General features: G+C 42.2%; 1 protein-coding gene across 4 annotated transcripts in view; it reads left to right on the forward strand.

Annotated features, from left to right (window-relative positions):
- Nucleotides 1-23,747, forward strand: part of pde2a (phosphodiesterase 2A) — a 104,951-nt gene that overhangs the window by 66,924 nt on the left and 14,280 nt on the right. For all 4 annotated transcript variants that reach the window (XM_086125682.1, XM_086125684.1, XM_086125683.1 and 1 more), the window contains 11 exons: nt 13,699-13,788; nt 14,805-14,893; nt 18,430-18,539; nt 19,588-19,643; nt 19,860-19,919; nt 20,146-20,302; nt 20,875-20,927; nt 22,423-22,497; nt 22,615-22,656; nt 22,999-23,067; nt 23,344-23,474. In XM_086125682.1, the coding sequence (XP_085981808.1) occupies nt 13,699-13,788; nt 14,805-14,893; nt 18,430-18,539; nt 19,588-19,643; nt 19,860-19,919; nt 20,146-20,302; nt 20,875-20,927; nt 22,423-22,497; nt 22,615-22,656; nt 22,999-23,067; nt 23,344-23,474 (932 nt within the window). The remainder of the gene's footprint in view (nt 1-13,698; nt 13,789-14,804; nt 14,894-18,429; nt 18,540-19,587; nt 19,644-19,859; nt 19,920-20,145; nt 20,303-20,874; nt 20,928-22,422; nt 22,498-22,614; nt 22,657-22,998; nt 23,068-23,343; nt 23,475-23,747) is intronic.

A 23,747-nucleotide genomic window follows, 5' to 3' on the forward strand; every position in this document is an offset into this window, starting at 1 on the left:
AGTGGTACTGGGGAAAAAAAGACAAATTATGTATGACATTTGTATGCAGAAAAGGTTATTTCTGATGTAGAAGTAGAAACATTGTATCAACAAAACCTAAAAAAAAGTTTTAATTTTGTTCCTAAAGTTTTTCCTCTGCTGTTTCAGTATGCAAAATAAGCTCACTTGAATTAATAAACTCATCCTGCCAGCATGCAATTACTCTTCTCGGGCATGTTCCACATTATGTTCTAGCTATCGGGGGTTATAATTACACTTGCGAGTTCTACCCGTTGCCAAATGAAACAGCTAACCTTGGGTGATGTGCCAGGGATTCAGCATAATGAGTTTCTCTGGTTTTATTTTTTATTTCTTTTATGTATGTATGATATAACATGATAAGTTAGCAAGGGACGTAATGCGAGACTATGGGATCTTTTCTTGTGTCTTTAACTGTCAAATATAAAGATGTAGCAGTAGCGTACACTCCAGAAGTCCCCCCAAAATAATAATATTAATACAGAGAGGAGCTTCAAATATTCTGTGAGAAGGTTTTGTGAACCGAGGAGACAAAGATGAACTTTTACCAAAAGTACGAGAAAGGCGTAGGTTTGGTGACAGAAAAGAAAGGATTTGCCCGTGATCCTCAACGTGAACATTTTTTTATACAGTATATTGGCTCTGTATGCCTTACTTAACACTGGCGAGTATTTGTGTTGATGTACGGCCCGTGATGGTTTAAAAAGGAAAAGACGAGGTCTCAGGAAGGGTGTGAATGATGTTTGGGGACAGGAGATGACCCAGTGCAGACGCGCACTGACTCATGGCACAGGTGAAAGGTCAAGAGGTCTCTTTGATGCCACATTGTATTTCTGTGTGTGTGTGTGTGTGTGTGTGTGTGTATTGGCTCTGTATGCCTTACTTAACACTGGCGAGTATTTGTGTTGATGTACGGCCCGTGATGGTTTAAAAAGGAAAAGACGAGGTCTCAGGAAGATGTTTGGGGACAGGAGATGACCCAGTGCAGACGCGCACTGACTCATGGCACAGGTGAAAGGTCAAGAGGTCTCTTTGATGCCACATTGTATTTCTGTGTGTGTGTGTGTGTGTGTGTGTGTGTGTGTTCCTGAAGAGAAAAGATAAACACGGAAGTACTCAGTTGGGAGTCCATTCTGGAATTTTCAACAGGAAATGTTCTCTACCTCTAAACAATGGCACAGTGCACACGGCTACATGCATGTACAGCCACACACACACGCACGCACACAAGCACACTAACACAGACACGTCTATGTACAGTTCGATAGCCTCTAAATCTCCAATAATTTGTTTTCCTTATTTAGCCACATAACATTAGAAACAGCTTTCGACGTGTTGCAGTGGTCATGGTTTGCAAAAAAACTGATAGTTTTAACATGATTCTCATGTACAATAAGAGACCAGCGCAGGTCAGAGACAAAGGTGACAAAGTTGCATTTGACAATAACAAGCACGGCATTCGGAACCAACTGTGAGATCTGTAACCATGGAGATCGACTTGTCCGCTTCTGCCATCGGTTTCCAGGGCAGCAGCATTTGTGGTTGGAGGCTTCAGAAAACCTTGATGTTTTTGATCATGCAATAACTGTGTTCATCAATGAACCGCTCTTTCTATTTGTATACTGTGTACAGGTACACAAACAGTGTAAAGAAATACTAGAGAAGGGTGATGGAGGGTGAGCCGAAATTGAAGTGGAGCTCAGTGAACGGTGAGAGTATGTGGGTGTCAGGTCCTGAACAGAAGAGTGTGATTAAAATCCAACAATAACCATATGACGAGAGTGAGGCACAGAGAGTCAAACACCTACGGCCAAGAAAGAAACAGAGCCACTGAGATGTATGAGTCTGTAGAGTGACAAGTGACACTGAGACAGAGAGGTAAGCAGGATTTTGCAAGAACATGAAGAGATTCCATGAATATGGATACAGACGAAAAAAGGTGGCGTGCGAATCAGTGTGAACGTGAACAGTGGAGACTATTATTGTCGCCTACCTGTCTAAGTTTGTGGCAATGAATCAATTTATTTCCTTGACTCGTGTGTGTGTGTGTGTGTGTGTGTGTGTGTGTGTGTGTGTGTGTGTGTGTGTGTGTGTGTGTGTGTGTGTGTGTGTGCGCGCGCGCGCCACTTAAGAAGTGAAGAACAATAATTTGTTAAGTGGTTGTCTCAATGCTTCAGTCCCTCTGGTATAGTTCAACATAATTCACCTCCAAGCATGAATGTAAAAGGACATCATGACCAACTGGATGAATGTCATAACTGATAGCAATAATTTACTTTGTCGTAATAGCACCGCCATGGAAATGTTAGTGCCGCATCACATGGACAGTGACTAGCTGCAGATTTAATGAGAGTGCAAGAGTAACCTAGTACAAAGCGGTGTTCATTCAAAGAACCCAATGAAACATGACACGTGTCTTTGTGCGTCAGCAATGGGACGAATTAGTTTGCTCACATTAATTTCACACTCGTCAACAGGTCTAAAGAGGCGCGACAGTATGAGATGGCAGCAAAAGTAGTGATGCATATTGGAAGTGTGCTATGTTTGATTAAAAAGGCGCACAGCTTTCCTTAAATGTCACTCATGTTTATACATGCGGGAGTTGTTGTTTTTTTTAATCCATTGGCAACACTGACACTCTGTGTATAAGTGCTACGTTTTTTTGCAAAAATGTCACGATAAAAGTGATTGCATTTTGCTTGTTTACCCTGACGGGCTTCCTCTTGAAGTCATAGCCAAATAAAACAATTTGAGATGACTTTCACTGTTTTAGTTTAACAACTCCTGTGTAATAGTTTTTCAGCAAGTCAACACTTCAAGTGTCAGAATCCTGGAGTCGTTGTACTTTAAACTTTTTTTCAGATTGGCATTTCATGATTTTGACATGTTGAATGAGGAAATAGAAGAGGAAACTGTCAAACAGCATCCTAGTTTGTTTACTTTGAATTGACTTTTTTCCTTGTTACGTTGTTGCATGAAGTCACAGGAGCACAATGGGCCTTGTCAACATTTGAGATGCGTAATATAACATGGGGTTTGCCGAGACCTTTGGAGGGGCTGGTGCTTCAAATTGAAAAGGGAGCAGATGGAACTCTTTGTGTGATTATTATTGCGGAACTAATATAAATATAATGTGCGTGTCCAAAAACCTCATTTGTGGCCGTTCAGTACAAACGTATGTAGCTCCCTATTGAACAATTGGGTCATCAAATTGAGAACTCCTTTTATGGAAATGGAAAGGCAGAGGTAGAGGGCGGTGCTAAAGACAATGGACAGGGATAAGGGAGGCAGATTGAATTTTCTTTTGGGCTGGGAATAAGCTTCAAAGACATTCCCAAAACCCTTACAGTAAATTGCAGGCTATTGATCAGAACAGAATAGGAAGTGACACTTGCCTTAAAGGACACCCGTCAGTGCAGTTTGCAGCAACGGGGTGCGCCGTTTGCTTACGCGGCTGTCAAAGTTGTTGATAAGAACTGAATTCACAAACTAAGATTTTGTCCACCTATTTTATTGATTTCATAGCCCCGAAATCTAAAGTTTCATCTATATTGTGGCCACAAATGAAAAAAAAATCCCATATCATGTCTGGGGCTCCGAAGATGTTCATAGATCTATTCACTGGAGATTTTTGGGGGGGTTTTTTTGTTCTTCAATAAAACACATAATAAATCATGACATGCCCACCAAAACCGGCAAATAAGACCAGGATCATTCCCAAATACTGAAAGTGCTTTCATAACTGTATTCCATTGATACTGTATTTGCAAAGTGCAGTGGGCACAAATTGTGAGTAGAAAATTAAGAGAGCTTTGTTTTAATTATTACCTCCCCAAGCCATTCGCTCCTACCATCATCCACCTCCAGAAATAGCTAACAAATTGCATAGGTAGGTTATAATATCACCCTGAGTTTCGGGCCTGAATTGACTTTATGACATAATTAAAATGCTCTTAACTCTTGATCTGAAAGGGCTGGAGCACAGAGTCAGACTCCTCCTTGTCGGTGGGCTTTTCACAGTAATGAACGACTCACTTCACATCATCCCTTAATGTTTCCAATTAATTTATCCACATTGTCAACATGTAACAAAGTGCGCATTGGGCATCGAGGGAAAAGGGGCATGTGCCCAAGCACCCGTTGCCCCCACCGCTGTACGTCAACGCTGAAAACAGAATCTCTCAAGGCTTTGGAAGTTCTGCTGTTGCACAAATATGACTGACACCCTGTACTGCTATGGAAATATTTTATCCAGCGATGCAACTTTTTGACCATTTTTAATCTGAAAGACATTAATGCGACCATTTTCAACACTTAAGCCGAAAGATTTTCGTCATTTTTTTCCAGTGCTATCTCTAGTATTTGTCTTTGTCCATATGGGTCCCGTGTGGGTCACCTCTTACTCACCCCGAGTTGATAGACTCCAGCTCACCCTTGATCCAAATGGGGACAAGCACAATCGAAAATGCAATTAGTGGCTTGTGCAATTATTGGCTGTCATTTAGCTCATTCCATTTCTCTCTCTCTCTCTTTCTCTCTCTCTTTTTTAATTAAAATTTTGATAAGGGACGGAGCCAGACAGAAACAAGTGTCTTCTCTCTTTTTGTCTCCATAGGAGATTAAGGCCTTAAAATGAGGGAAAGGCTGGCAGATCTTCAGAAAAATTGCATTTTATCTAGTCCCCATGGGTTGCGTGTGCTGCATTAGTTATTACGGTCATGATCGAGTCACTTCACATTATCCGTTAATGTTGCCAATTAATTTTTCCACATTATCACTCAGGACATTGAAATCAAAACAATTTGATATTACAGTTTTTCTTGATTGCTCTGACACATTTCTCGGAAGCTGCGCTCCTTTTCTCTTAACCGTGAACACAAATTTTGGTGGGCGGTCACTTCATGGATTGTTCTGACGAGGGTTGAAGTAAGAACTTGTTTATCTGCTAGCACGAGGGGGCCTGTCTTCATGGCTTGGCTGTATTCTACAGTGCATGTGTCTCCAGTATGTTAGTGATGCTACTGGAGACCCAGCTCTGTTGGAATAACAACCAGGACCCATTGCATCACTACCAGGTCCCTTCGGTCACTCTGCACTGGCTACATGACTCTTAAGGGAGTGTGCGCATTGCTTTTTAATTCGTAACCTGAGTAGTGGTAAAAGGTTTCAATTGCTTAGAACTCTGCAACCTCTCGTTATGCGCAGTAGATTAATCGTGGTTCTTTGCATTTGCAGATGACCCACCTGACTGCTGTGCACCTGAGCTGTCAGAGTCTTTGGGCCCCCTGCTTTCCTTTATATGATAAGCATATCCCACAATGCCCAAATACAATGGTGTTCCTATTTATGTCATTTGGATTTCACCATCTGACTCTTGACAGGATATGGAAGTTAATGAATCGCACTAGCTTTGTAGAAAGTCATTGCGATGAGCCGTGACAGGCATATTCCTCAGGTGGATTATAGAAATTCATCCAGCCATTCTCGATACTGCTTATCCTCATGAGGGGCAGGGGGTAAGCTGGAGCCTATTCCAGTTGACTTTGGGTGACAGGTGAACTACACCATGGATTGATCGCCAGCCAATCACAGGGCACACATAGACAAACAACCACTCACCCTCACATTCAGAAATAACATTTAGAGTAAAATCAACTCAGACACAGATTAGAACTGTGGAAAATATCAAACGCCTGTACAAATGTAACCTTACTACTCTTGCGCAGAGTGAAATGATATTGACATTATACTGAGCTTTTTTTGGCTTGATGGCGCCCACTTGTGTACTCCCTGCGTAGACTTGATTAAACTTTTCAGAGAGAGCTGTCCCCAAAGATCTGCTCCAGATGTCTACCTCATTTTTCATTAACTTTGAAATGACATGATAGCGGTTCAGGGAATAGAGTAAAGTCAACATTTTTCTTTACCTGTACATTTTATTGTCAGATACAGTGGTATTATTTCTTTTCTACACTGTGTGCTGACTGCTGTGTTCTCAGATTTTTACACATATTGCACAGAGGCTCCCCACAGATATTTTAGGCTCTGTTGCTCTTCAGGTGGGCTCTAAGTGTGGCTCTTACAGGAGAAAAGTGTATAGTTCAGGTGATGTGTATCTTCGTAGGAAGCCACTCAGAGGTGGGTGTGATGTAGCGTACACAATGTTTTTTATAGAAATAGAAATGCATTGTCATTATCGTTTTTTGCATTTTGCATTTTTTTTTTTGTTGATGATAATGACTTTCCACATAGTTGATGTGCAGAGCTACGAAACATTTGGTGGGGAAAAACACTACCGTCAGGAAAGCAGAAGTGGATTTCCAAGGGGGGGAAAAAATAGATATTGTGGTCGATGGTATCGGGCATGTACACAAAAACATTATCATGGTGTATATTTTATGGTTAATCGCTAATATTTTAAGTACTGAAATGATGTATTTGTGGTGGAACATTTGCTTGATGATACATACTGGGACTCGACCATCCAACTGCGGGATAGGCTCCAGCACGCTAGGCGACCCTCGTGAGGATAAGCCGATTACAAAATGGATGAATGGATGTATATATGCCATTGAAGGGATGCAGTTAATATCGTGTATGGGCCATCTTGCAGCATATTTAATATTACAGTTGAGTAAATAAACACCACTGGCCACTTAATAAGGAAATATGTCAACAGGGTCACAGTGAAAGGTCTTGATACATTTTGTTCATCGGTGTGATGTTTCACATTCATGCTATTGATGTTGTGACATTTTTTGTAAACAATTTAGTGCTGGTTTTGTCTTTTCATTTGGGATATTCAGTGAATATTTGTCAAACAGAATCTTTTTTCTGCAGAATATTCTATACATTGTTTCTACTGTCCCGATTCATGGATAGTACATTTACAAATAATACACAGTGTGTATGAGGGTGGCGGTGTTGGGAGATTTGTGGGCAATAAGTGGGGGATATAAAATCCTGATAAGAGGGATCTCTTTAGTTGTGCTCATTACAGATCCCATCCAAAATGTCAGAGCTCTCAGTGAGATGAGAAATGCCAGTGATTAAAAATAAATAAATAAATAGACAAGTAGGAGATGAGAGGAGACATAGAAGGAAAACTGTGATGGCATGAGGCGATTTCATGGGAAGTAAAAGACAAAGGCAACAACTCACTTCATATGTTAGTATGGCCTTGATTAGTTTAACATTTAGATTTGGGAGTTTGCACACTCATGCAGAAGCCAATTGTGAAGAAGTCCTGTTGATTTGAAAGATAACATGGTAAATAAATACAATAATGCCAATACACCATTATCATAATCATGTTAGCAGGGGATCCAAGTGTTGTCATGCCATTTTCAATTCCGTTAAAAGCTTTGCCCAAATTAATGCAAAATGAAATGGCATTGGGAAGAAAATAATCTTGTTAGCATAATGAAATGATGTCTCTTTTTCCATTCGCATTTTGAAAACTGACACATTCGTTTGTACTAATGTGCACATGACCGTGTCCTCCATGTAAAGTGTGTCACGGATCTTCTGGACACTTTATTAAAATCCCAACACAAAATAAAGGCACATGGTTCTTCAGGTAAAAATTGCATAATCCAAATGTTAGTCGTAGTGCAACGGCTTCTCGAGCTCCCAGGATCAAGGCACTTCACAATGACTTCAAAGCCCACAACAACACAAAGAATGCATGTGAAGTATAGCTCGCCTGAACTATGCCAATTTAGAGAGAGTTCACTGACAACTATTTAATCTACTGTTGCAAACTTTTGATAGACTGCAGCTCCTATGAAACAAACGGTACACAACACTGGCGGGCTGTGATTGGCTGGCAACAGAAAGCGTTATTCGTGGCAACAAAAGCAGAATAAACGTGCCGGGTGGCTAGTTCAGCTAGAGGTTAGCAAGCCATTGATACCATCACTCTTCCCTTCCAAGCCAACGTTTGCTCACTGGACTAGGAAATGGACTTACTTCGCCTGAGGTTGGGTGGTTCCAGTTCGATGAGGAATTGTTCTGTGCTTTAATGGCATTTGATGTAAACGTGCCGAAATGACATTCCGTCTGGATTGATGGTCTATGGCTGTTTCAAGTGGACCATGATCCCCGGTTGGGAAAGAGATGCAGGGGTGGACAATGTTACTACATCAACAAAGGTTGGTGGACTTAGATGGAGCCATTGTTTGTTTGTTTGTTTGTTTATTGAGCCTTGAGCATATAGTATACACAATAACAGGTTGACAAAAGTCAAACGAAAATTATGTAAGGAAAATTAGAAAGTAGATAAAAGTAGAAAACACACATCATCACGGTTGTATGCTCAAGGGAGTAGGAAGAAGTAAGTAACTTATCTAGTCCTACCCCTTATTTTGTAACAATTTGATTTGATCATTTTTCAAAACAAAGAAGAAAAGAAAATCTACATATTTTACCCTTATGTATACTATACTATTCCATTTATACACCTTTTGGTGTATAAATAGATAAATAGTATAAATAGTATCATAATAGTATAAAATAATAAAAATAGTATAATAGAATAGTATAAATGTATAAATAGTGTTTATATAGTTGTTCTTTCTCCTTTTGTATTCCAATTTTCTGATATTCATTATAGTTTTCATTTCTTGAATACAATTGATAAGTTGATCAAATTCAAAACAAGAACAAACGGTTGTCTTACTATATTTTACATGTATATCAAATTTGTGTTCTGAAGAAATAGAGCATTTGACGAATAGACCCTGGCCAATACTTGCCTCGCAGCCTGTTTTACATCACTCATTTTTACAAAGCATCAAGAGCTCATGCTAATGCTAATGTTATCAAGACACGACAGGAGTTCCATGACACTTTTAGCTCCCTACAATCCAGCAGGCATGAGAAAGGCATTTTATCTGGCCATGTGTTTTATTAATCATGTACAATTGATGGATGCGCGACTGAGTTTTCACTAGAATGTCAATAAACAGCATAGAAAAGCATGGTTTTATTGTATTTTGCTGCTAGTCTTTCCTTTCGCAAGAGCAGCAGCAAAAGCAAAGCGAAACACCTAAGATTCAAACAGACCTTTGGTCACTGGGCAACCCCCGCTATGAACTGAACCACAGCCGGCAAGCAGGGCTAGCATCTTGCTTGCCAAGAGCTGGCGATAGCAGGTGACTAGCTGTTGACACAAAAAAAAGTCACCTGACCTCTGAAACGCACGAAAGAGCCTCATTTAATGGTCTTGTACTTTGTATATCACGCCAATGTTTGGACTTACTGACTGGAGCGGTTCATGTCGCTGACAGCGTCACGTCCGTGTTGAGGGTGAGTGTGTATGTGTGTCAGCGAATGCTTCAAACTCTAGTAGAGCTACTGTGTGTGCACCCTCAGTCACACTGGTGAAACTTTAGGAAGGAGGAATTGTGTGGTGCCCTGTCTGGAGATGAAACTGGGGTGGAAATGAAGGAATGAGTGTCGAAATGTAATATGTGTGCACGCCACCATCACCGTGTGCGCCGACAGTGTGAGAACAGAGCACATTTGCTCACACGCACTGCCTAGACCAGGGGTGGGCAAACCACGGCCCGCGGGCCGGATCCGGCCCGTTGGTCTTTTTAATCCGGCCCGCCGAAGATTGGTGCACAATTAAGGTTTGATTGCATTCATTTCGTTTGGACTTGTAATGACAGGTATTTCAACACCAGGTGGCGCAGTTACTTCAAGTTGCAGAGCACAGGGAGGGAGGGGAAGACGAAGAAAGAGGGAGAGAGTAATGACCATGGAAGGGAAAGTGATATGTATTTGATTAAACGAAGCGGGTAACAAAGTACGAAACATTCAGGAGACGCCTGGAGTCGGAAAGACTCAAATCTACGAGACTTTGAAAAACAAGGAAGCGATTCTTACTCGGTCCGATTCTGGCAATTTCCATGCTCAGAGTGAATTGCTTGTGGCTCGAGTAAATGAACATTTCCTAGAATGGTTTGATTGTTATCATGTTAAAAACTTTCCGCAAACTGGACCGCTAATAAGAGTCGGAGAGCAGTCAAATGTGTAGAGCGTGAACAACAGGGGGCTCAGTACACATCCTTGAGGAGAACCGGTGCTGAGTGTGATGGTGGAGGAGAATGTTACATTATTACTGGCATACAAAGACATTGTGCTATCTTCTTTATTTTCTATTTCCATTTCTAACTTTTGGCCCGGCCCTCCACAATATTTTCTGCTTCTCATTTGGCCCCCCTGGGAAAATAATTGCCCACCCCTGGCCTAGACGGAACATTGCTAATGACACCAGCAAGACTAGCATGTTGCCGTTCTCCTCGCTGTTGAAGCCAGCAAGACTAGCACTTAAACAGAACAACATCCTGCTGGTCTATGCCGTTTTATTTTTAGCTAACGCGGGGCGAAACACTCTGGACTCTGTGTACACAGTCCTCCCCTGAACCCAACTAGGCTTTTACAATCACATCTCGAAATTACCGGCCCCAGCCTATAGACCAATGGGGTCTATAGACTGGGGTCCAAGCCCATAGTCAGGAGCAATAAGACGTGGCTCAATGATGGTGCCTCACCGCTTCAAGAATGTTATCAGTGCACAAAATGGCAAATGCTTCGGGAAGCAGCTACTCAGGAAGCAGTAACGGACCAGAAGGAATACGCTTTATCCATCCCCTCGCCCCCTGCGCAATGAAGGAGCAGCAGTGGAAGTGGTATCCAGCTAAAGGGTACCTTGGGATCCACCTTTCGGAAGGCGTCACCTCGAGCCTGTCAACTGAAGAAGACCCACCAATGTCTCCACTTACTCTGGAAGCTTCTGGAGCTGTGACTTGAGGACCTTCTAGTGCGGTAGAGAGCATCACGGTGTGGCACAGGAACTGCACGGCTGCAGAAAGGAAGTCTCTTGAAAAGATTGCTCGGACGATTGTGGGGAACAGCCTTCCCACAACCACAGAAATGTTGGCTAGCAGATGCTGAAAGAGGGCTCTCTGCATCAACAAGGACCCAAAACACCCCACGCACACCCTCTTCCATCCCGTCCCCTCAGGCGGCAGGTTACGAAGCATCTGGAGCGGTTCTTTCCGCAAGCTATTAGCCTGTTAAACTCAAACAATGCCCTGACATCAATACCCCCTCACTTCCTATGGCTATTCATCATTCACACAGCAGGGCAAAAACTTTATCCTTGAACATTATTTTTTGGGGGAGGGAGCAAGTACAAAATGACCTTGTAAATACCACGTGCAATTCAAGCCACTTAAATTTTCATTCTGCCGCATCCCCCCCACACCTTTGCTGCATTGCATCTTTCACACATTTAAATCGTGAATAAGCATCTCCCCTATGTCTCTATCCTGTATTTATATTTATCTTATTTTGTTTTCTATTTTCATTTTCACATGTCTTGGGACTTACTGGGCTATTTTGTGCCATATGATGTGGAAATAGGTCGTGGTATGACATTAAAATGCCATAAATCCTGCAAAACTGAAATGCCCTATTCATTTATTTGACAGATCGAAAAATAGTGTGGAACTGATGAGATGTGACAAGCAGATTGAAGGATCATTGATATAATAGATGTGTTGGGGTTTATTGGGCGAAATAATGATTGTGAAAGGTCATAAGCCAGAGTTTGACATTTACCAAGGCATATCTCCACTGGTAGTGTGCGCGCTCCCACACCCACGCCACACACACGGTGACCCGATAATTGTGGGCAGCAGCTGAGTTTTCACTTGTTCGCATCCTTCACACTTTGGCACACCCCGCCTCGCAGAGATCACAATTCTGAGTGTGAATGAGTGGCAGACAAGAAGATAAAATGGGTTGCGGATGGGGGGAGGGCAGGGTTGTTTTTAAAGTTGGACATCCTTGGTAGAGGTCTTGCAGGCATTCCAGAGAGAAGCGAGATGTTCTGTGTGATGACCAGATTTATCAGGACAGGCTGAACATGATCTGGCACTCACAGTTAATATTTTGAACATGACGCTTATTTTTCCTATTTATATTCACCACCCCGTCATGAAAGCTGCCGTGACTGAAGCATCTTAAATTTCTTCCACTATTTCCCAATGCTTTGATCAGATTTCGATGTCCCGCTGTGATGCCCTTCCGCTAAAATGTTGCCGCATGAGAACTGGAAAGGATAAAACTAAATGTCCCCAAGTGGGTAAATATCACTGCGGTCGGTATGTACAACATCTGAATTGTAGTTGTGATCCAGGCTTTTGCTAAAGTTTGCGGAGGCTAGCGATGCAAAACTTCTCAAGGCACAGTTGAAACATGTGTTCCATGTTAATTTGCCTTGAAGAAGTTGAATTGAAACAAACCTCAAAAGGGGCCCTTTCCTCTCAAATTGTTTCAGTGCTGTCAACTCCTGTACAACAGTGTGCAGCCATCCCAAGGACCGGCACCAAATTGTACAAGATACTCACCTCCTGCATATGTCTGAAGCTTTCATTGAAATTCATTCACTATTTGCTCGGAAATGGAAGAAACAGGGAAGGGGAAAAGGTTCTCTCTTGATCAATATGGGGAAAGAAAGGCCCGAAGGCATACATTTTATCTGTATCAACACCAAAATGAAATGAGGTGCGTTTCTCAGCCTCCACAAAGGTTTCGTTTGTAGGTTTGTAACCTCGTTTTGAAATTGGTTGGCAGTGTTCCTAGCCAGTTAACCGACAAATGCCTAAACAGCACTCTCTCTCGAATCATCTGATTCCAGTTTTTTTTCCATTCTGCAATCAGTGTCCACTACAATGCAGCCTCCGTTGCACTCAGTGGTACTCTTTAGTTCAATCCTGTGTGCCTTTTCTTGCATTTCCATTGGAAAATGACATGAAATATCGAGCCCAAAGAGAGCCCAGAGTTGATATGATGGTTGCAACGGTCCACTTTGAAATGCACGCCGAGGGTGGTGCTAAGCACGCTGCCGTCTGTTCACTGGTGGACAGAAAATTGTCCTTCTCCTTGTGTGTTGAGATGAAAGAGTGGGATGCGAAGAAATCAAAAAGCCACATTACTGCGGTTAACCCACCTGAACTGCACCGCTTGGTGGAAACGTGGCTTTAAGTGTGAAATCTGAAATCCAAACATGTACTGTACGTCCACTCTCTTCAGGCAGCATTCCTTTCACCTCTATCGTGATATGAATCGGCTCTAACATTTTTGGCATGTGAAGGAAGAGGAACTTCCATGTTTATTTCAGCACTGATTATATCACAGTTGCCCTGATTATCACTCTAATCTTGTCCTCAAGAGAGCATGAACCATGAAAAGATTACCACAAATGTGTCGTGCATTATAAGTACCATGTATTATTGTTGTTATTCTTATTAGATGATGTGGTTTGTATGGCCGATATATTTGTTGCATTTTGTGAATAATGAGCGTGTTCTTGCCGAAGAAATGCTGCAAGTGAATTGCCACACATTAGGTTTTCATGGTGCATGAATCCAAGTCATCACATATCGAGGCGAGCCAAACTAATTCTCCTAAGAGTTTTACTGAAAGTGACGCCAGTGTATCACTGTTTGAATGTTGCTTCGAGACGTCTGCAGCTTTTGACATCAAACATGAACGTTACACAAAATGAGAGAACTTCAGCACAGGACTACGACTTGGAGATCCCAATGTTGATTTGAAATGAGAAGCCACACAGAAACTAAGGCATATGCGTGTCCCCTTCCACAGGATGCTCTGCTGCAGCTGGCAGCCGTTGTCGATGTGCGCTCGCTGCGAGTGGCCCTTCGAGATGGCTTACAGACGCTGCTACCCCACACGGTATGAGCACACGCATGCACACCTTTACAGTATTCTCTGAGTGGGGGAGTTCATGCACCTGCCCTGTTATGAGCAGAGACATCCCATAATGGTGAATCTCTTTCTATAATGGGGGATAACCGGAATAGGTAAAAATCTATAAATAAGTAACAGAGAGAGAGAGAGAGAGGGAGAGAGAGAGAGAGAGAGAGAGAGAGAGAGAGAGAGAGAGAGAGAGAGAGAGAGAGAGAGAGAGAGAGAGAGAGAGAGACAGACACAGACAGACCATATAAAAACATTTTAAAAGTTTTACCCCTCCCACAGGCTTCATTACCCGCTTAAACATATTGATACCTTAGTGCTTGTTCGAACTTGTGTTCACACTGTTCTCCCCCCCAAAAAAAGATGCTAAGATGCTTGCTTCAGCATTCCTGGCAAAGTACAGTCAAACCTCGGTTTTTGAACGTCTCTGTTCTCGACCAAATCGGTTTTCGACCAAAAATTTCGAGGTTTTTTTATGCCTTGGATGACGACCGAATTTCGGTTCTCGAACAAACTGAGCGCGCTTGAATGCGTCACTTGACTCCTCTCGCCTTCCTTACACGAGGAAGTGGCGTTCCATTGTGAACAGACGTGTTCAATAAAAAAATTTTTTTTTTAAAGAGTGTGTTTTCAGTTTTCGAACAATTCGGTTTTCAAACAGCCTTCTGGAACGGATTATGGTCAAACACCGAGGTTTGACTGTATGTGTGTGCGTGTGTGTGTGTATACAGTATATATATATATATATATATATATATATATATATAAAGCCCGTATCTGTAAAAACCCTTTGACAAAAAAAAAAAAAAAAAAACCGATTGCTCAAAAACTCTACGACATAGCGAGGCAAGGAATAAACAAAGCACTTCTAGTACATGTGTGTGTGTGTGTGTGTGTGTGTGTGTGTGTGTGTGTGTGTGTGTGTGTGTGTGTGTGTGTGTGTGTGTGTGTGTGTGTGCGTGTGTGTGTGTGTGCGTGTGTTTGTTTCATTCTAGGAGTGCGTATGTGTGTACACACTGGAGGGAAACTCGAGGCTGCTGTCGGACGACCCGACACACGAGCTGCCACAGGAGGGCAAGATCAGGTGCGTGTTGTTTTTGTGTCTGTTTCATATATGTGCGGCACGCCACAGGTTTGCTTTTGAGTGGCTGACTGCTGTGCACTGATTTGCTGCAGTTTTGTCACGGGAGGTGGCGCCCTGAGAGGCATTGCAATAAGCGAGAGAAGAGGGATGATTATGAGCTGCTCGGCGCTCAATCACATCACACGCTGGCCTCTCTTCATACCGCTCAGTCTGCCATGACAAACTCTGCGGTTCCACCTTCCCTTTTTTCCCCTCAGAGCACCCAATTCCCCTCCAAGGAACCGTGAGGCACATTAAGAGTCAGTAACACCATAAGGTGCCTTTGAGACTTCTTCGTTTCACCCCCAAAAACGTGTGATTTGCCATTGAACTTCATGACCATTGCCTTGAATAGATGTGTAAGTGAAAATGCATATTGGTCAAGCGGGACCCGTCCAAAAGCCCGTAAAGCCAGTGTCAAATAAAAGAAACATATTGTCAGACTTTCCTGGACCGGCCTGATATGTGTGCAAATGTTTGGCCACTGATAATAAGACCTCAGAATGTCATTCGTCTGTTACATTTTCATGATTCTTCACAGTGATATTGACCCTTCTAAGTTTGGATGTGATCACTCCACTTTCCCCTGCATGTAGCTCCACTTCCTCATCTTCAGTGGCTGTAATACCGCTGGGTGAGAGGAGGTAACGGCATTCTCGAGTTCCAAAAGGGGCCCGGCGATGCCATCTCAAGTCTGAAGTGCTCTCTTAAAGCTGCCTGCTACGATCAAGTCTTGCTAAAGCCCAACAATGCGTTCCTGATGAAACTGTCGTTTTGTCAGACAATACCACCCTTTAATGACACCTCTTTGTGACACGTGATTTCACACAAGCGTGTTTATGCAGGCACAGTCCCACAAGGAGACAAGTCGAGGATGAACCCATTCAGCCATCCATCGTGGGTCAACATTCAGATATGTTTGAATAAATAAACACAATATTTTTTCAAGTCATGTGATTACAGTTGACAATACGGTACCTTAATTACTTACACAAGTGAGTGAAACATCAGAAACACCTCTCGGTATGCTGCTGGATAATACTATCGCACTGCAAACTACAAGGAAAATATTAAAAAAATAAAGTAAAATAATAAAAATGAAAGGCGACTGGTTAGCGCGACTTGACATGTTGTTTCTTCCCACATCCCCAAAACATGCAGGGTAGCCTAATTGAACACTGTAAATTGTCCCGAGGTAAGAATGTGAGTGTGAATGGTTGTTTCTTCAAGGTGCAGGCTGAATCTTGTCCATAGTCAGCTGGGATGCGCTCGAGCACATTCGCAACCCCGGTGACAATAAACTGTACAAAGGGGTTACATTTTTGCAGGCTTTTTTCACAGTTTGTGATCCGCATTAATCAAGTCACCTGCTCTTCAGGCAGGCAGACAGCTGCTTTTTATCATGCTCTCAAACAAGAACTGTCGCTCTCCAGGCATTTTGAGCACAGGAGTTGTCAAAATAATAATTTCATGTCTTACCAAGTCTGGGGAAATTCCAGCAATTTTCAGCACTTGAGAGTGAAAGTTAACTCAGGCTGGCTCAATCATAATTATTGGGCTTTAAAATAAAAGTCAGATAAAAATAAGTATCGGTACGCTTAACTTATATGTGGGCTGGTGTCAGGTGGAACACATATAAAACTAGAATAGTTACCGGCCACTGCTTCATTCATTTTAGTAATATACTTTATTTCAGGAGTGGGTATTAAACTGGTAGCCGCGCGCACTAATGAGTAGCCACGAAATAGCTCTCAGTTTCACAAAGATTTGTGACCCCTGCCCTTCGATCATATGTCATCAATCCGCACATGTAGTATAAATGTGTCATTAATAAATGTGCCTTTTAAAACACGACAACCGTTGAGCAGAAAAGCTCTTCAAAAAGACCAAGGAAGCATTTCTTACTTTCAGTGCAGCATGACGTACATGAGGTAAAAATATTAGCTATATTGAGAATAAACAAAATATTTGCCCAAGCAGAAGAATTGATTCACGAAGTTCTGACCATCTGTTTCAAGCTCACTAATCACAACCTGCGCAGAACATGCTCAAGCTACGTAACAATTCCGATGAGTAGCAATTGATTCAGATGTTGATGCTCACCCTGAGTGCGTGCTTACGTGCGTTTCATGGATGGCTGAGCGGTTATGTCTAATTAAGTTGACACATTACGACCGCCCTGATGACATGAAGAAGTCCTCACTCTCACATTCACAGGCCACAGCATTAGTTGCATTTGCACTCATCCTATGGTTGAGTACAATAGCCACATCACAAATGGCATCATTATTTAAAATTACACCAATGCTGCGTAGATACCGGAGCTTTGACTGCGCCGTCGGAAGCATGACACTTGAGCGTTTGTGCTCTGTGGAAACCAACATCCTTTTTACTGTCAAATTCCATTTATTGATACATGGCAGCTAAATTATGGTGGTGTTCCTGGGCCTCTCCTGACCACCCATGGGAGCTATTATATTTGTTTTTTCCCCCCTTCCCACTACGTAAAGGTCAGCGCCCTTTGCCACCGTTGTAAGCCGCAACAATAATGCTTTTTGTCTGAAACACACCATTCCTTAGTGAGCCCAGATAAATGGCTATTTTAAAAGTCAATGCACCATACACATTTGACTGCATGCCGGGAGTAGAATGCAGACACTTTTTAATGGTTATTTTCGCCCTTTTGTGTGAGTCACCACTGGAGATTTCAGGAGGTATGAAATGAAGCACAGAGATGACGAATTTACCTGTGTGCATGGGTGGACTGACATTTTTTTTTAATTACTCATTTCCATATTCATGTTTCAAGGAGTGAAGCACAGAAAACAATGTTCCAACAATAGCTTCATGTTTACAGTCAGCTTCAGATTCACATTGAAATTTTGCCTGTGAAGATTACGTCAATACTAGTTGGAGGGTGTAAAACAAAGTAGAAACGAGAGACATTTCTCTGGGTGCCAAAACAAGGTGAGAGAAGATGGAAAATCAGAACCAGTGCAAAAACATTGTCTATACCCGATATCAGCATTTGGAGTGTCCTGAAGAAGAAGAAAAAAACAACAACACTGCTGTTCCAAGAAATAGACACCAAACAGGTAGCTTGGGGAAAAGCTGTCACATATCCTCAAGTTGTTCATTGGATCTCGATATAAATGCTTCGGAAAATAAAACTGAGCGGTTGAGCTTGTCACATCTTTTGATGTCAAACCTAAATCTTTTTTGTTTGTACAGAAATAAAGGAATTGACCGCATGGTTCCAGTGTGTACTTCTTGAAGGGAGTGTACTGTTATTTCTCGACAGACACATAGAATTGCATCAATCTTATGTCATTTCACAAATGGGTCACCGGAGCTTATTGTTTGGCTTTTTCTCTCCTGCAAGGACTTTCAATTTGCCCCTTGCTGTTCTTTGTCGCTCTTCGGATCTGTTTTTCACTCTGTCCACTTGGAGTTAACTGCATTTGTCCAACTTAAATCAAATGTGCTTCCCGCAACAGGAGTGTTGTTGATCAGCTGAAGCGATGTCAGTGTGCCGGCTTCCCCTCATCAGAACTGCCAGGAAAATACAAAATCTGTCTCGCAGCCCCACTTAAAGCACACCAAAGAGGTATGTATAGATATACAGCGCTTCACAAATTTATCAATGCAAGATTTATTCCAGAAGTGCCCTAAGTGCACAGGCATGTTTCAATTCAATTAGAAATTCTTCTTTCCTGCCAAAAGGGTAAAAAGAGTTCACTGAAATTGAAAGAATGCACGTTAAGGCACTCGTTGCTGGATGTTCTCTAGGGAAAATAGGTAGCGTGGGAAGAAATATGGGAAGAACCGTGCACAACGGAATGTATGTCCAGGGATGGACTTGATATAGTCTCTGTAAAACAAGATTAGTGTTTTATCCAAAGGATTCCTAATGATTCTAGCGGACATCTTGATGTGAGTTTGCTTGTTTGAGCATGTGGGTACTCCTGTGTATGTGGGAGGAAAATTACATGTAAGAATAAGGGAAAAAAATAAGAGGATCAAAATGGGAACCAACGACATGGAATGTCATGTATAGACTTTATTTGAATTGCAAAATATTAAACCGTTTTTTTTTTTAATTGTGTGTTCGAAAGCAGACATGAAGTGGATATTCATTTGATAAGATGGTAGGGAACAGAAAGAACAATAAATACTTCAAAGCATTAAAATTAATTGATAAATAACATGTTTAACCGTGGCCCAAGTGAGGAGAAGCCAAAGACAGAAAATGTAGTTATATTTCCCTCATGTCCAGAAAATTGCACAGTCATGAATGAAAAAAAAAGAAATATAGATACAGCATATATACAGTATATATAATTTTTTTTTTTTGCTTTTACTTACAGTATATGTTTCTGTTGCTGCTCTTTCTACAATGATACTCATAACAAGTGTTATGCAAGGGCGTTTATTGTGTCCTTGTTGAATTCATATTACATGTTCTATTCACACACACACACACACACACACCCAACAGGAAAAACAAATTGGGTGAAAAGAAAAAGATTAAGAGTGAGGCAAGGCAAGGACATGGAGGGGAAATGAAAGGGCGAGTGAAAGAATGAATTTAAATTAAGGCCTTAAGATATCTTTTGTCCCTCCTGCCTTCTTTCCTTCCTTGCTCTTTCTTTCAGCTGTTGTTATTCCTATCTTGGACCAGGAGCGGACCAAGGCCATTGCTGTCTTACTGGTCAGTCCTCGCTTACACAAACCCGCACACAGTATAGTGATGGCAGACCAATGTCTATAGGTGCATTGTCACAAGAGATGTAGAAATTTGCTATCAAATGATGTCCCCACATCCGACTAGATGTTGTTCTTCCCTTATCTTTGTGTGTGTGTGTGTGTGTGTGTGTGTGTGTGTGTGTGTGTGTGTGTGTGTGTGTGTGTGTGTGTGTTTTTGCAGGTGGGCTGTAGTGCTCTCTCAGACCAAGATGAAGTGCATCTTACTATGCTGGAAAAACATGTATGTTCATCATAACAGCATTATATCTTGTTTTGACCTTTTTTTTTCCACGACGCACATTCTGCATATAAACAAGCCTTAACCTTGCGTGTGCTTTATGAACCCATAAAGCAATTTTTCATCCCCTCGGAAAATTCCTCGACCGACCTTTTGATATTGGTGTGGAAAGCATATGTGGTCATTGATGTGGGTTTTTTTTTTATTATTATTTTGTGTGGCATCGCAGGCCTCTGTGGCATGCGTCCGCGTCCAGCTTGTTCAGGCGTCCTACCAGAGACCCCCACTCAGCCCCTCACCCATTCAGTCCCACAATGCACTGCTGCACCTCGACATCTCCGACCAGGACTACAGCGAGTTGGACCGCAACATCCTTCAACTTTGTGGTATGTAAACGCACGCATCCACATCGAGTGAGGTGGGCAATGTTAATAGCGTGTGACATGCTGATGAAGAGATCAATGAATTTTGATAGACTCGTTGGCATTTCGGGAATGCGTGGCAGCTAGGGTGAAAACGGAATGCATTGCTTTGTCAATGTTTATAACCTTACGCATAATGGAGCTTGATAATGCTGCTGCCGGATACACAAGCATACGTAAGCTTTATTTACCGGTTTCTAATTGGCAACAAATGAAAGCTGCCTTTGGTTCTCGCAGCCTCTGCCCGTCTCTGCATTTTGTCTTGCCTCCTCTCTGTCAAACCTTCAGTTCATCCTTCCTTGCAGTCTTCACTTGTCTTGTCTTCATTATTCCAGTATCTGTTTGCTGGTTCGCGTTCACCGCTCCCTGACCCCTCTGTCACAAAGCATCTCTCTGGGGATTGCTTTCTGTCCAACCCGCGTACATGTTCTGCATCCCTGCCTCGGACTTTTCTTTTTTTTCTTCTTCTTCTTTTTTGTACCGTGGCTCCTCTCTGTTTCACAGTCATCACTCTCTCGGTCTGCCCTATCTTTTAGGTGAGCTTTATGACCTTGATGCAGCGTCTCTCCAGCTCAAAGTCATCAATTATGTAAGTGTTTGACTTCAGTCATGCACTCCCGCATGCATACACACTATACCTGCCAAGCGCGAAAACCTTTCAAGTGTCTTCTGTCTATCGGCACCACAATTTGTCACGATAACGCTTACAATGTTGTTGCTAACCTGCTGATCATATCCATGCCTGCATATAAGCTGTAGTGAAACAAATACAAACAAAGAAAGGTGATTGATTGGTGGGCTGAAAGCTGGTAATTTAAATGAACTACAAACATGGACTTTAAAGGAGGCACGGGAGGAGAAAGTCACATGGTCTACAGAGGTGTGAAGTGGTGCTAAAGACCACAAGTGGAAGAATACAACCGGGTTTGGGTCAAATAGTTGTTGTTGTATTTTAATTTTTTTAATAAAATGGGCAAGAGAGGACCCAGAAGGATATGAAGAAGTAGCAGCAGAAAATTACAACGAATGACCAATATAGTGGGTGGAGCTTGGGGTGTTTCTCATTGGATTAAAGTATTTGGGAAAATGGGGTGAAGGGGCCTTTTATATGCGGGTATGTACAATTGTGTGTCAATGGGGGATGAGTATGTTGGCTGTGGCTGGTTTTTAATCTTGTCCCGCAGCCATCTTGGTGGATTACAGGAGTGTGAAGAAGCACTGCTATTTTGATACTCAAGTGTGTGGGTGGATGCACGCGCATACAGCATGTGCACTGATGTACATGTGTACCCAAAATACGTTCTGCAACCACCTTAGGTACACTCGTGTCATTTTTGTAATACCTGCACTGACTACACATGATTACAACCCGGTAACCGGCAACCCGATACTGCACATCGCTACGATACAAGATATGTGTCTTGTCCAGGGAAACCAAGACAACGAAGGTATTTATTTAAAAAATGATGAGATTTATTTAAGAAGGAAAAAGAAAAGAAAAAAAAACATGGAGGGACACCGTTCACAGATCTGTCGAGGGAGCCTTCTCCCCCTCTGCGTCTTGCGCTCTCATTTTATCTTGTTGGCAAGGTCAGCATTTTGAGCAGAGTACAGACTAGTGCATGTGCAGGCAACTTTGCTTATCCGCAAAATAACTGGTCAGCATTCAAAGGTACGGTCAGCATTCAATAGTACGAACAGTTACTTCCATTTCGCGCTGTTATATGTTCAAATTGCCATTACATACGCATCAAAGGTTTTCACATAACAAAGAGTTGACCGCCCAGTTGTTTTTTCTGACACTGTCGGATGTTTTATAATTGCATCATACAAAGTGCTGTTAACAGCTCTTGTCCAGCATGATTATCTTTATAAAGGCAGAATCTCCTGTAAGTAGTTCATTAAGAGCTCAATTTATCTAAAACCTTCCACAGCTAATCAAATGACCTTTAGTGTAAGAGGAAAATCAGTCAGACAGTCATGAATTGAAACCTGATCATGCATTTTATGTTTTATAGGTCTACCAAACACATTGCCGTGTGAGTCCTGATCAATATTTCTCACGTGTGTTTGTGTCCACATAGCTGCAGCAGCAGACTCGGTCACAGTGTTGTTGTCTGCTGTTAGTGTCTGAGGACAACCACCAGCTTTTCTGCCAGGTACATTCAGAAGCCAAATATGCAACGTCAACAGTGCCTCTTTGTGATTAGATTAAATCATTAACTGCTATTGAATTCCTGTAATGTCTTGTGGCCCCATATTTCTGTGACCTTTAGGTAGTCGGAGACAAAGTTCTGGAGGAGGAGATCAGTTTCTCGGTGAGACCCGCAATCATGTTTGCCAGTTAGTGAGTCGGGTGAAATCTTGTGTCGTCCGAAAACCTGACAGGATTGAAATATGATCAGAAATTGCACATGATGCAGCTGATTGTGAATTATAGAACTACCGGTACTTACTACTCATCATCGTTATCAAAAGTACATTAGATAATGATCGATTTTGTTCTTCTAGTGACCGGCGGCGTAAAAACAGGTTGATTTTGGTGCCCAACCACTTTGGTGTAATTTTGACAATGCACCATTTCTTTGGACTTAATGCCAAATTATTGAACTGAATCGCGAACGTTTCATTCTACTGATCATTTGCTCTCTTGTGCACAGCTGATGTTTGGACGTTTTGGTCAGGTTGTCGAGAAGAAAAAGTCAATAACTCTTTGCGACATCAGTGCTGTAAGTTAAATCATCTCTTTTCCCACATTGAAAAAAAACGTAACTTTCAGTTGCACGTGATTAAAACGTGGTCAACTGACGGAATTTTCTGCTCTTCTTTTTTTCCCCCTTCAAATGGAAGTTTCATACATTTTAATCACGTGCAACGATGTACATGTCTGAATGAAGTAAATCCAAAGTATCCGAGCATGGTTTTTTTTCAGCGATCTGTCTGTCTATCTCTCAGTTTCCGTGTTCATTCTGTGTGCACACTGAGCCAATCTCCCTGCCCGCCAGGAGGAGCGCAGGCAGCTGTGCAGTATGTTGGCCTGTGAGATCTCCTCCATGCTGTGTGTCCCAGTTGTGAGCAGGGCTACGGGCCAAGTGGTGGCTCTGGCATGCGCCTTCAACAAGCAGGGTGGACAGAGGTATGTTTATGAGTGACTCACATTTTTCATTCAAGGTCTAATTACTCTGCGTGTGATTCTTATGCATTCAAATTCATGCGTTCTCATGAAATATTCCAACGTTAATTTGACAGCGGCCTACATGAAGGGTCACTTTTGACCATACGGCGCACCGTATTAAAAGGCGTAGTGTCAGTCCCGGGTGCTATTTGAACACGTACACAAGAGGCATTGTATCATTGGACGCGCGCGTGGTTAAAACGTACGCTCGCTTTAACAATACGGGAGCATGCA

The sequence above is a fragment of the Hippocampus guttulatus genome, chromosome 12 (assembly GCF_054856545.1).
Source record: "Hippocampus guttulatus isolate MCC_2025c chromosome 12, RoL_Hgut_1.0, whole genome shotgun sequence".
Classification (NCBI taxonomy): domain Eukaryota; kingdom Metazoa; phylum Chordata; class Actinopteri; order Syngnathiformes; family Syngnathidae; genus Hippocampus; species Hippocampus guttulatus.